Below are 14693 nucleotides of genomic sequence, written 5' to 3'. Positions count from 1 at the left end.
ATGTTTTTTTTTCAGGCCACAATGTACCGAGGAACCTACAATCGATTCGCGCCATATTAAATTTAAGCTTAAAATTTATTACGTTCGATCATCTCGCTTAGGACGAAATTTCTCTAGTTCTGCAAGCAAATGCAAACAAACCAACATAGAACCTGCGCTATTAGCGCACTTCCACGGTCTCTGCTCGACAGAAACGAGCAGACGGCAAAACTGCGACAGGAATCAAGGATCAATACCAAAGTTGTAGCTTACAAGCATCAAGCAAGCAAGGCCTACAACAAAATTAATCTCAGTCTTAATTTGTCTCGAGTAAGAAGCGGGGTAGGCTCCAGTAGCGAAACAATTGCGACTGCCTTCGATTGTTTCGAATGGCACAACATAAACTCTAAAACAGGACAAACAGTAACCGATAATCTCTCTTTCACAAAGTCACAAAGGCTCTCTCTCTCTATCTCTCTATCTCCTTTCTCATTATCGGTATCACTACATACGGAATACCGTCTATTTGCCCCTAGGATATAAGATATAAAGTTAAAGAATTCTTTTCCTCACGGGAAATGTAAAGCTCTTCAAGTGTTCGTCCCAGTCGGGATAGATCGACCACAATGCTCCTCCAGCAACAAGAATGATATTAGTTCCTTACACTTGTTTTTTTTTACAGCCAGTCCAGAATCTTCCAGTTGTTATCGATTATAGTTTTTCCACGATCGAAAATGCAGGTCCCAAGAACGTTTAGATTTTGCACTAACCAAGATAGATAAATAGATTATGTTTTCAATATGAAATTACATGCAAGATTAGAAAGCAGAAGTTGATAAATATCAACTTCTGCTTTCTAATCAATGCTTAGCAATGTAGAAATTACTGAAGTTGTTCTTTTTCTCGGTATTTGGCATGGCAGGTGCTCTCTGTAGGAGGGTTAGTTGCTCAATATTAAGGAAACAAAAGTGTATTTTCATAATAAATAATTACCGAGTGAAACTGGATGCGTATGCGGATTACAGCCTACAGGATCACTGTGGGATTCTAACTTCTGCAGTACTAGAAGAGATCAGTTTGACATTTCAGCTTGTTCTAGTACTGCTCGAGTGCTCTAGACCCTAACCATGGTAGGTGATGCGTTTGCGCTAGCACAAACCAACTCTAAGCGGAATGATTTTACATTAAAATTATTCTAACTTACGAACCAACCTTCGTAGTGTAGAGAATACAACAACGTAACACAAAAAAAAAAAAAACAAGAAACCAGCCAAAGTTATCGACTAACGAACTAACCCGAGTTCAGTATAGAACCCAACAACAGATTCAAACAAGCCTGCAAAGTATAGTCAGTAAAGAAACGTAGCTACCGTGATAGACTCATATACTTAGTATTCAGTGCATCGAGCTAATTCCCCCTTCCGGCTCTTCCAAATCAGCAGTCGTCGACCCGCGAGAAAGTTTTCCACAGCGCTTCAACGGGAGCGAATCGTAAAATACTCAAATACCACTCAATACCACTGAGACTATTGACTATTGTTGACACATCATGCACAAAAGCAAAGCGAATATTATTATTGTACAACTTCTTCTCGAGATTAAGATTTATTTCCTTCGCTTAAGTGCAACGCCCAACAACAACAAAAGCTCGATTTGAAACATATCGCGATTTTAGTTTACGTACAACTACGTGTGTGTAGGCAAGAATTAATTAAGGCGCAAAGCTGATATTTTCGAGTTTTTTTTATTTAGTCATACAATAACTAGGTATAGAGATTGTAGCTGTTGCGTAGAAGCGTAGAAGGCGAATACCGAGTCATCATCACACAGAATGAAACCGAATCAAAACAAAACACAAATAGTAGTAGTTACACACATATTCTATAATCAGGGCATTCTATAGTTTTGTAAGATGCGTTTTTATGCGACGACCTAGTTAGGTTTACAGTGTTTTCACTAGTACTTTTACGGGATTATTTTATTTTCGGCGAACCGCACTCTTCCTCTGGTTGTTGTGTCGTGTGAATCTGATTGGTCGATTGTAATTCAATGGTGTTTTCAATCTATTTTTTGTACATTCTTCATTTTTACTTTTTTTAAATTGATGGGCATTCAGTACAATACTCATTATCCACTGTATGGTAGCTGTTTTCAAATCTAGGTGTTCGATTGATAATGTGTATGAAAGTTTAATCACGTCTGTTAACTTTAGTTCGTATTTGCTAATCGTTTGATCAAATCAAAGTTGATTTCTGACGGAAGGTAAATGAAAATGGTCTCCATGGATTGGAAAGTTGACAAGCGGTTTACTGTAGAAGTTCGGCAGAAGTCATGGCATGCCTCGTCACCATCTCGTGACAGCAGTTTTTTAAGGGCATGCGGTCCACATTGAAAACAAACAAAACGGTGATATAAGGGTGTCTAAAATAGGTCAAAATACGAAAGGCCGAAATATATAACCCCGACGATGTTCTTATCTAGGACAGAACCTGACAATTGTTAATCCACTTCTAGAACCAGTTTCGAACCAGCTCGTGATTGGTTGAAATTGACATAAACAAGTACAAGTTGTTGAAGTTAATATTACTGCAGGATGGTAGAAAAAGTGTTGTCAGTATCGTCACTTGCAATGTAGTTTGATATTGCATATTTTGGTTTTCAGATCATCTTTAAAAAATTATTAATTTCAATAGGATCTACGTTCAATTTGTTTATAAGTCCTGTCAATGTGGAAAGTATGCGAGTACATTTAACAATCACTGGATGATACAAAGAGAAAGCCAGAAATCACGAAGTGTGATATGGACGAGAATATTCATTATGTTAGTTGTACTTGAGAATAGCACCAAATCTTTGGATACATCTATTTGTTAGTATTTTTCTCAAATTAAATATTTTGGATACTTTGATTAAAAAAGCTGCAATAATTGAATACCCAAAAATGTGATTTAGAACATTTTTATTAAACTTTTTCTTTAAAACAAATGTCTGATCCAAATAAATTCAGAGCTATATTTTTGACTGATATAACTTTTGTCTAAGTGTTTTCAAATGATAAATAATCGCACGTCATACACACTTAAATTTTTTAGCTGAGTCTCGGCAAAAAAATGCCGAGATTCGCACAGCCGAGTAATCAGCAATCATCTCGGCAAAAATAAAATTACTGAGCGTCTCGGTATCCTAAAATTTGACAAACGTCAAATATTGCCGAAATCGTCAGCATAAGATTTACTGTTTGCTCAGTGAAACGTTCACTGAATATTCGGCAATCCAATAAAACGAAAAAATGGAAAAAATAAATTACCGAATCATCAGTAATTAAAAATCTAGTCAAATAATTTTGTTTGTATTTTCTCAACATTATAAACACGCCATTCAGGATAAAAAATTCATTTTATTAACACTTAAAGGAGGCTTACAAATTTGTTGCCAATAGTGCTTAAAGCCTACCTGAAAACATGTAGCATAAATAAAAAGCGGCGTTTCCAGATGCGGCCACCTTGAGTCGAGCTGGAAATATGAAAATAAAAATATATATTGATTTTTGGCTTACAAAAATGTTCAATATTTAATGATGCATATACGGTATTGTTCAAATAAACTTACCTTGATCTATTGAATTATTCCATGCATTGGGTTATTTTTTCGCATATCCCCCAAAGTTTTGTCTCGAGGACGCTTTGAGACCCGTGTTGGGTGTTTTTCCCTTATAATCGCGAGTGCTCTGATAAAGACGCTTTTTATAAAGCGAAACATGTCACTATATTTATTCAATATTTTTACTTGCAAGTGGTTCCACGCTTCTTCGAAGATTATCCATTTTTTCACTCGAGAATTTCATTAGAAAATAATCGCACAATGCGAAGCGAAAATGTAATGTAATGTAATTGATTTCTTTTACCTGAGCAGAAAAGATATTTATTTAAATCTGGCATCTCTGCAGTGAAGTTTGTTATTGTTTATGTGATGACAGATAACATTTTTTTTTCATTATTCCTCTCCCAACAACTGTCTTTCGTGATCAAATTTGTTAGTTCTTTTTCGCTGATCTAATTTTTCACCGGTTTTTAGCGTTGTAAAGTGCTGTGTTGGCCTAGATTTTCTAATTTCATTTCAAAAATTGAGAATTCATTCTAGTTTTGTTGACTGTGAACAAGGCAGCTAAGCCGAAGATTTTCTTACATAATTCAGAAAGCCGAAACGATTCTTTCAACAGGTTGAAAGAATAGTTTCGGCTTTCTAAGTCGCGGTCTTTTGTGTTTTCGGCTTTCGTATTTCGGCCTTTTGTAGTACTCCCGTGATATTCAAACGAGAATCAAATACTTCGCTCTAAATCTTATTATGTAGTTTTCGCTTGAAATAACTGAAACTGACACTTTTAATGAAAGTGTGTTGGTTTCGCACTTAGCAACGGGCATCAGAGCAAACCTGACATAAGTGCCAGGCTCGAAACTGACTCGATTTTCAGTTCAACAATGTTGGAACTGGGTTCGAAACTAGCTTCAAACAAACGGTTTGACAGCAGTTAGGATGGAATCCAATGATGGCAACAATTTTTGTTTCTGTGCAAAATTTCCGGTACCAAGTTTTTCTGAGGACCGATTGTCAACAGGTTTACTTGTGACATAAGAAAGAATAAGTCAAACATTGGAATAATTCCTTTGGATTTTCTAATTAGCCTCTGATATGCAAGTTCCACGAAAATGCTTCGGAGGCCTTCAAGCAATCGGAATCTTAGCAATGGCCGATAAAACGATGAATGTCGGCATGCTCTCCAGCTCTTTCGTGGTCTTGTTGATCTAAAAAAATGATGGAATAGTTTGACGCTCGCTCAAATTATTTTCTTTTTGACATATTTCTGGTGATGTTTTTTACCAGTACCTCCAGTCACTATTCCTGGAAGATTGCCTACTGCCCAAGCACAGCCAGTCTCGATTGACACCTTGGTCTATTTTATCCAACTACTATTGCGCCGTTAAGCCTTTTGTTCTGACCTCTCAACCTTCCTGTTTAGCTTTCTGACTTCATTTAGGTTTTGTCTGAAAGGGAGAGGAAGTAACCTTTTGGAACTTGTATCAGTAGTGACTATTCCATAGCTCACTTCTATTCTTCACCTTCTGAACAATTACTCGCTTTTTCTTTCACATCTTCTAAAACTATTTCCAAAAACCCAACGAATTATGCAATCAAACAGTTAGCCGGACTTTGAACAGTTAGGATAGCTTGATAGCACCGATGCTGAATTCCACCAGCAAAACGGATCCGACACTAACGAGAAATCAGCGGTTACTGGGATTTCTTATGCGGGTACTCCTCGACACAAAACAAACAGCTCAAATAAGAAAATAACAAAAAAAAGAAACAAACGCGTAAAACAATTGTGAATTATATGTAAAACCAAATTATTAGAACGCTAACTAGAGTTATTGTCTAACAAAAAAAAAACCGGTAGTAAGGGGACAGAAGGGTACTACACACAACTTAGGGTAGCCGAGAGTGGACGGACGAATTCACTCAGAACAGAAGAAGCGCCGTATCTCTAAGAACGCGCAAGCCATATTCGATGTAAGTGTCAGACAAGTGTTTTGTTTTATTACACCGTTTTAGTTTGTTATATTTTAACATTTCTCTACGTAGACTAGAACTTTCAAGGTAGTGCATAGATAAACAATTACAAATATATATATATTTCTATAGTGACGATAGATGTCTATGTCTCTCTTAGTATTGTTCCCTTGCAGCTGAAGTCATTGTTAAATCGAGCTTAGTCTGCTTTCTGCATTCGATTTTTACGTGCAAGGTCGATTTACTACCGCTCGGTTTTCCACGAATCTCGTGACGGGTAGTGGCTTGGACATTTGTTTCTATAATACAACTTTTCACCAGTAGCTTCCCTGTTTAATGGAGATTTGTATAACCGATATGCTCGTGTGTACCAGTTCTGTAAATAGTCGAGTGTCTATATTTTTGTCTCCCCAAAATAAAACAAAAAATATACAAAAAATAAAATTTCAATTCGAAATCGTGGAATGTTTTCCATCTACAAGTTATTATAGAACAGCAAAAGCATAGCAAACTAGAGCAGCTTGTAGCCGATGGCACGATTAAAATTAAAATGAAATGGAACGCAGTAAGAAGTGCAGCGATGTAGCTTCAAATTAAACTCTTCCAGCGGAGACAGAACTTTAAGAAATTCGAAATACATCACATTTTCACACACACAAAAAAAACCCACGCAACATTAAACAAAGAGTAATCGCCAGGAAACAAGTAAGAAACAAAATAATTCGAAGTACGGTCTGAATGAAGTTAATAAGTCTAAAACGGCGAACAAAAACGCAAAATAGTAAGCTCAAATATATTGTCACAAAATACAAATAATCTTAGTGCTTAGAAAAGTCAATAAAAACATTGCAAAAAAAATAAAAAGCAACAAAATAAAACCTAGTAATAGTGGTAATTTTAAACCCAAACGAGAAAGTCAAACACTTCTCATTTTCGCCAAATTATTATTACTATATGAAAAAGTATATTAATTATAATATTATTAAAAAAAACTCTAATCATAATGTTATAGCAGGTAATGTCAGCAAACCTATGGAACGAGGAAACCAAAATACAAACCTGTAACAGCTGTGTAGGCACACACAGATAGTAATGCAACCCAGAATCAAACGAATACTTCCTCATTGACAAACAAGAAAAAAAAACCCCGGCATCACTTCGTGACATTGGACCAAACATTCAATCGTACCGATGTCCGCGGTTTCACCAAATAGAACGATAATAGAAACCAGTCACATACTCTCACACTCACGAACTGCAGATGATCAAAAAAAATGGACGATTCTAAATTTCTCGATTCAGACAAAAACAAAAGATACGATTGTAACACTAAGGAAACTCTAATCCTGTTTTGAACATCCTCCAGGAACTAAAAGAAACATTGAAATTATTAAAGAAAGTACCACATGTTCTTCTTATTTTGTAATAAAATCTCGTAAAATGCCAAAAAAATATATCATTCACAAAAATTGTACTTTATCCGAAATTCAACTAGGAACGGATCGCTCAAAACCTTTATTATACTTTACTAGCAAACCCCTGCACACTTCGTAGCGCAATAAGATTAGATGAGATGTAAATTAATAGATAACTACTTTCACTTCATTTAGGAGTTAACCTTGTTTTGTGCTAGGGCACATAACCAATTTCACTATTTTTATGTTTCGTCTTAGACTCGTCAATGCAGAGCAGTTCAAATTGAACTGCTTACTGCGAACTTAAACAGTTCAATTTGAACCCCTAAGCAGACGTAAAGTTGTTGCTATTTGCAACACACTTGTAACAAGCACCGAAGTGCTAAGTCTTTCCTGACGTATTATCCCAAAATATGTTTTCGTTCGGTTTCAGAAGAGCATGGTCACGATTGCTCGCGATCGGTGAAGTATCCTATGGAAAGGGTAATTTTTTTAAGAGGTATAGAATTTGTTTGTAAAAACTACAAGGATCAGTCCCATTGGGGTTTGTTCGAGCCATTGATGTGGAACCAAAATTTCTAATGATCAGAGCGATGCTTCCCCTTTGATATATCGCTTACTCCCTAAAAATCGTCGTCCATGGCAGGGAAATCCGATATGTCGGAGATTTTTAGTAGACAAAATAGGACACTGCTCGCTACTAATACAAATTTCAATCATTTATAATTTAAAATACGTGGCTTGATACATTCTAATCGAATCTTAGAAATATTTGCAATCAAATAATGAAATAATATTAACAATTGATACAAAATAGACTGAGCTGTAAGTGTTTGAAACCTGACCGCATTTCTATGTATATTTTTCCTTGAGTTTCTGATTTGTACCCCTATATAGAAAATAAAGATGTGTTCTACATCAAAAAAACATAAATTTTGAGAAAATTAGTGAAATCTTTATTGGAATCGATAGAACAATCAGTATAATTTAATGTTTGAAGATGGCCCAATTTTGGCACACTCTCTCCAACATATCGACCGGTATTTTACGAATAAATGCTTCAATATTGGCTTCCAGTGCGTCAATCGTTGCTGGTTCATCCTTGTAGACATGAGCCTTAACATGGCCTCACAAGAAATAGTCCGAAGGCGATTCAACACGATTTAGGCGGCCAATTGACGGACCCAGAACGTGAGATAAACTGCACAGACTAACAGACATGACAGTATGAGTAAATTCTTATCAAAATAATTTTTCGTGATTCACTAGTTCCACCTATATTGTACTGCGCGAACTATTTACTATCGGTACACCCCTTGTGTTATGTGAAAGTTTTTTTACTAGTTGGTTTCCCCTCGTTTGTCAACACCGATCAGCTGCTTGCAGGAATGCCTGATTTCATCATAATATTTGAAAATGAATCATCACAATAAATTATTGGATTACGTTGATAATATACTTAACTTTTTCAGCGATCTTGGAAGGTAACCATTTATTTTTCTCAACGTTGCTCATCTAGATTATTTTTTATTGTGTTGGTAATTTTCATCCGAAATTAAGTGGCGGTAGACCAGAAGCAAGTAAATATTGTAACAAAACGGGTTCGATTTTGTACTGCGTTGGAGGATGAGAAGTAGCACAATTATGTATATAGTTTTGGCAATATGTATTAAATCTGTATCCTGCATGAAATTCGCATGGACGTAGACAAATCAATACATTACAAGTAATTCTGTATGAATGGCAACTCTGTTGGTAAATGAAAAAAATAAACACAGTCTAGATGACAGAAAGGATATTTTTGATAGGGTAACGTGGCGCCATCATGACACAGGTGAGTACTGTCCCAAATAAAGGAATATTCGAAATGACCGTTAAAATGATTGACGAATCTAATTTGAGTGTCCTGTCTGTTAGTCTGTGTAAACTGTTCACCGATGGAGGCTCTCATTCGGTCATTGTTTCGCGTGTCGTGTGGGATGTGGCACTGTCTTGTTGAAACCACATGTCAAGCATGTAGAATTCTTCCATTTTGGGCAACAAAAAATCATCACACGGTTGCGCTCGCCATTCACAGTAACGTTCCGACCATTGTCGCCTTTGAAGAAGTACTACCCGATGATACCGCCGGCCCATAATCCACACCAAACAGTGACTTTTTCAGGATGCATTGGTAGCTCTTATCTTCTCTCCAGATGTGGCCATTTTGCTTGTTTATGAATCCATTCAACTTGAAATGAGTTTCGTCGCCAAACACAATTTTTCGATGGAAAAGTGGATAATCGAACATCAATTTTGATAGTAAAATTCAATAATTTGCTAGGGTTGTTCGTTAGTAAGTCGATCCATGATTGAAATATAGATGAAACTACACAAGTTTGACAATAACACATGACACGACTTACGCGTCATCTGTCAAAAACAGTGTTGCCAAAAGAAGATACCAGCAAAAAATCACCCTTTATAAGGTATACGTTCATTTTCGAGCGCAGTGGACAGTATTGGTTTTAATTTGATCTCAGCGTTATTTTCAAAATGAGTACTAGGTACGCTACGCCCTTCGAAGCAATTTTTTCATGCTCGCTTTTTAAGGGTCTCGAAAAACAAGCAAAACTCGAAACAGTTTGTGAGCAAGTGGATGAATCATTTTAATGAGTTGAAAAATTGTGCGGAACCATAGCCAATTCAATGCAAATAATTGGAAATTTCAAGGTAAACTGTAGAAATCGATATTGAGTGAAAAATATGTTCAATAACGTTCCGAATGAGTTGGTATAATTTGTATCGTGTCTGGACCAATTAAAGAAAAAAAAATTCGCGAAAAATCTCGTTCAAAGCATCTTTCGAAGGTATCAAGCCATTAAAAGAACCTCGCTTTCTCGCAACAGCGACTATGATCTTATGTACCATGTTGTATTCGCATTTCACTCCTAATTTATTTAATTTATCGATTGAATATACTTTTCGTATCACCGTTGTGTTTGGTTTAATCTAATGAAGCTCAATATTTTACTTACAATTTACGACTACAACTGATGATGCAAATTTTACTTTTTGGGCATCGGTAATGCTTATGCAAAATTGAAACCCAAAAAAACATCCTTCCAATTCAAATAGAATTGCTCGATAAAGTTGAGAGCTAAACAGTTTTAGTGTTTGAGTTGACGGTAAAAAGAGAGTCAAATTCAGGAATTTTAGGAAAACCTCGAATCACATAATAACCTACCCTGTTGATTTGGCGTCCAAATTTAATTGAGCATGTGATTCAAAATAGTGAAGCACATGGATCAAGTAGACTCAATAAAATTTCCACACAAAACATCTCGTCTGTTAAAACACAGTGCTTCGGTGCAAGTTAAATTTTTTATATACTTTATATCTGATTAGCGGATTATGTTGAACTGCTGACTGGCATGACAGTTTAACGTGAACCGCTACGCGTTGAGTCGAAGACGAAACGTGAAAAAATTGAAAAAATAGATGATCGTTGCATTGATGAGCCATATCCGTATAAAAGAATTTCTGCTCGTCCATTCAGATGACGCAAAATGATTTTTGCTTGTCTATGGAGTGAAGTGCAATTATAGTTTCAAACTACTTCCTGTGGATTTTTGGCGATCTTTTTTGAAAAAGTTTACGGATTTTGGTAAAAACGGTTTTTATTTTCAACCTTTGGCTGCTTTTTTGGAGAAGCCTCAGCAAGTTTGAAGTGAGCACCAACTAAATTAAATTAATCTTTAAATAGACTAACAGACAGCAGGAATAACAACCATAATCGTACTGACAAGTAAACCTCGAATTCGATAAATGGTACCTTTAAATGAACCTAAGCTTGTTGTAATCTATTCAGTCATCTCTAAGGAAATTGAGTGGGCAGAAATATACCATTAAATTTCCGGAAGTGATTTTGACGAGTATTTGTTCTTAGAACTTGATCAATAAACCAATAGTAGCTTTCGAACGAGCCTAGGCTTGTTGAAATCGTATTGGCTTAATTGACTGGCTTCGATCAAAAGTCAATCTTTCCAACAATTCTATATCCTTTCTATAGAGAAAGGCGGGAAGGTCAGGAACACTTGTTCGAACTAGATGCGACTACTTACCGTACAGTGATATAAAAATAGACTATCTGTATTTTTTTTTGTAAACAGTGATTTGAATAGAAGTTTTTTCTATTGTCTTGAGAATTGAAAAAAGGTTATACAATTTGTCCATTGAACCAAATCAGATGCTGCAGTCTTTATGTTTTCGCGATCAAGTTCACTCGTTTGGTACGAGCTTCGCACTGCAAACGGTTAACTAAATTGATTATTTTCTCTTCCAATATGTATATTTCAACAGTTGAATCATTATAGCTCTTTCCTAAACATATACAGCCCTTAAAAGGACAAATTTGAAGAATGTTCTCCACACTGCAAACGGTACACAACATAAATCTTCCCACATCAGAGTGACCACTACTTGAGCTGCAAGCATTCTTTATTCTTTACGTTTCGTCGTCGTAAGCAGTTCAAATTGAACTGCTTACTGCAGAAACTTAAACAGTTCAATTTGAACCGCTAAGCAGACGGAAAGCTAACGACGAAACATAAAGAATAATGAAATCGGTTATATGCCCAAAGCACAAAAACGGCTTTTAGCCAAGCCCCCAAATAATCAAAATCTGTGGTCGGCCAGTTCAGTCGCCTATTCGTTTCGCTCGGGACGTCAGAAAGCACACTGCGCTTCGGCGCAATATAAAAAAGTATTTCGCAAATAGCGTTAACTTTACGTTTGCTTAGCGGTTCAAATTGAACTGTTTAAGCTGTTGCAGTAAGCAGTTCAATTTGAGCTGCTCTGCACTAACGAGTCGAAGACGAAACGTAAAGAATAATGAAATCGGTTATGTGCCCAAAGCACTAAAAAGGCTTTTAGCCAAACCCCCAAATAATAAAAAATTCTTTGCGAAAAATGGTGGATGCTCTGGAAAGAACCGATTATTGAAGTCACTTAGATGCCACATAGTATTGATGTTATCTACTTCATTTTCTAAGGTCACAAAAAGATCCTACGCTTTAATGGGCGGATTGAGCCTCGTGCCATTACTCGAAAGATGTTTTAGGGTGGTACAAGTCTACTAAGGTAGACTTCGCAACGCACCGAACTGCGGGTAATTGAAATGTACTTGGCCACCATGTAACATGCGCTTTGGTAATATCCTAAGAAAGAAAAATCGGAAAATAATACGATGAAACTGGTAAAATGAAGGAATTTTTCCGATTATTTACTGGTGCTGCAATTTAAGTCCATACACCCTTTACCTCCTACTCAGTCGACTGCTCACGCAATTCAATGAACGTAATATTCCTTTTACTGACAGAGGTGAAGTGTCGTTTATTTAGAAAGGAGTACTAAATAAAATAATATTTCTCATTTGGATTTCCGCTCAACGATCGCAAAGAGAACAGCTTTTGCGTTTGCAAAACGAGTGTTTTCCTTCACCGAATATCTTTATTTTAAGGTTCAGTTATCATTTTTACAGTTACGAATTGTAAAATATTATTTCCACTGGACTATTTGTAAAATTTATTCAGTTCAAGGTCATCTGTCATTTCGGTAAATCGTATAAAAATATTACGAAACACTTGATTCTATATTACTTTCATGATTTGTAAGCTATGAAATGCCATTTACTTTTTTTTCCAATTCAGTAAAAATTAACCAATTTTTAGTGAATCAATTAATAACAATGAAGAAGTTCAGTTAACATTACTGAATGTATCGGTGCAAATCATATCTGTCAAACTGTTTCATTTTCGGAAGTGAAAACTTGTCTCGCATCGGAAAAAACTGAACGAGAAACGCTTTCAGTTTTGTTTTGTTTGTCGTCTCTCTCAGTTAATGCTTACCGAAAAGAACCAATCAAAATCGATATAGTAGACATTATGCGGCAATTAAAACCAAATAACATTTACATTGTATTTGACAGGATGTTTGCTCGTTTGGAACAAAGCTGTCATTCCAAACGAACAGCAGTCATCACTCTGATTATAGGCACTCTAGCTCAACGCACAGCCAAATCTAACCGCTTTTTCAGTGGGTTGATCGCAGCGATGCCAACCCTATGGATTGGCATCGCGAGATCTACGGACGTTTGTCTTTTCTACGGATCTGCGGATACACCTTTAAAAATCAAAGGATTTTTCATTATTTCTTCAATTTATTTGCTACAGATATGTTTTGCAAGTCCAACATATTGTTAGAGACATTTAGTGAGTTGTTTTGTCCATATTGAGAACGATTTCGCATGACAAACTCATCTCAATGAAGCATTCACGAGAATAAATAGATTTGAAACTGAATCTACGAATTCAATTGCGGGGAAAAGTGGCATCACTGGATGTTCTTTACGATGTCGTTCTAACGTATATATTGAGACATGCTTTGTTAAGATTAATAAAAATATTCGGTAGTTCAACGACACCCACGAAGCTTGCTCTGTATAAACCATTGATCTTTTTCCCCTAGTATTGGAATTCTGGATGGTTTACATACGGAATATTCATAAATATAGAGCTTTCATAAATATAGAGCTTTACATGCGTATATAATGCATATATAAGACACAACTTATACGGATTTCGAAACCAACTAACTATACTAGAATGATACATAGAAGAAACACACTAAACGCACCTCGATGTACAGCAATAACCCATTCGAAGCTCCCTTGGTTTGATGTTTGACAAAACAATCTTCGTTTCTGAAGGGCAGCTCGAACAAACCACACGAAGTTTGACATTTCAGTTACTGGCAACAAAACGAATGTTTCGAATGCTTGCGAGAGTAAGCAGCTTGCTAATGATGAATAACCGAATGAATAAACATAAAGCGTTATCTAGTTAATTTATTTTGTGTAAAATTCAATATATCTTTAAAATTTAGTTTTCATCTTTGATATGCTACAGATTTTAACGTCGCATAAAACGAAATAAGACAATATTTGATTCGATAGTATTCTGTAACAATATCCAAACAAAGGGTGATAAATTCTAAGAATGAGAGAATCGTAGTAAAATCCAATGTCTGTTCGTTTTGCGTGAGTATTTATCATTGGAACCAGGGTTGCCACATTTAAATCTGCATTTTTTCAGAAGAAAAATCTGTAAATCTGTATCGGGAGCTCAAAAACCTGTATTGAAAATCTGTATATAGAAGTGATAAGAAATCGAAGCACAACGGAATGAAAAAGTCTTTAGAACCCAAATTTAAAGAAACCAAAACTTTTCTTAGTCTGAATTTTATGATTTTGTAGTTGAAAAAACGCTGGAAGATGTTTTTGCGTTGGAGCCTTTATTAGCAGATAGAACATCTGTATTTACTGTCCTTAACATACTTTTTTATATTTAGTTTTATCCTCTTTTTTTTTAATTAACACACAATCAGGATAATGTTTTCACTTTCAAAAAATAATCAATACCATTATTTAATAATCTTTATCCATTTTTTAATCCACGCTATCAAAAATCTGTACAAATTTGTATTTTTTGCCAAAAACCTGTAATCTGCATATACAGAATCTTGGTCACAAATTTATCAGAAAAATCTGTAAAATGCAGTTTAATCTGTATATGTGGCAACCCTGATTGGAACTATTCGCAGCGCAATCCCCGTCAATCGACTCAGTCCAGTCAGAACCCAGCGGTAAAGCAAGAAAGAGAGAACAGGCAACCGAAAAGTGTAATCAGATGC

The 14693-nt window shown here is 35.8% G+C and overlaps 1 protein-coding gene across 6 annotated transcripts in view; it reads left to right on the top strand.

Annotated features, from left to right (window-relative positions):
* LOC131439112 (RNA binding protein fox-1 homolog 2-like) overlaps positions 1-7003 on the top strand; it is a 573206-nt gene extending 566203 nt beyond the window's left edge. For all 6 annotated transcript variants that reach the window (XM_058609730.1, XM_058609729.1, XM_058609732.1 and 3 more), the window contains one exon: positions 16-7003. In XM_058609730.1, coding sequence (XP_058465713.1) covers positions 16-60 — 45 coding nt within the window. In that variant the 3' untranslated portion in view covers positions 61-7003. The remainder of the gene's footprint in view (positions 1-15) is intronic.
* Positions 7004-14693: the final 7690 nt, after the last annotated feature.

Source organism: Malaya genurostris, chromosome 3, assembly GCF_030247185.1.
Source record: "Malaya genurostris strain Urasoe2022 chromosome 3, Malgen_1.1, whole genome shotgun sequence".
Taxonomy (NCBI): domain Eukaryota; kingdom Metazoa; phylum Arthropoda; class Insecta; order Diptera; family Culicidae; genus Malaya; species Malaya genurostris.
Note: the sequence above shows the minus strand (reverse complement) of the source record. Positions and strands in the feature narration are given on the sequence as shown.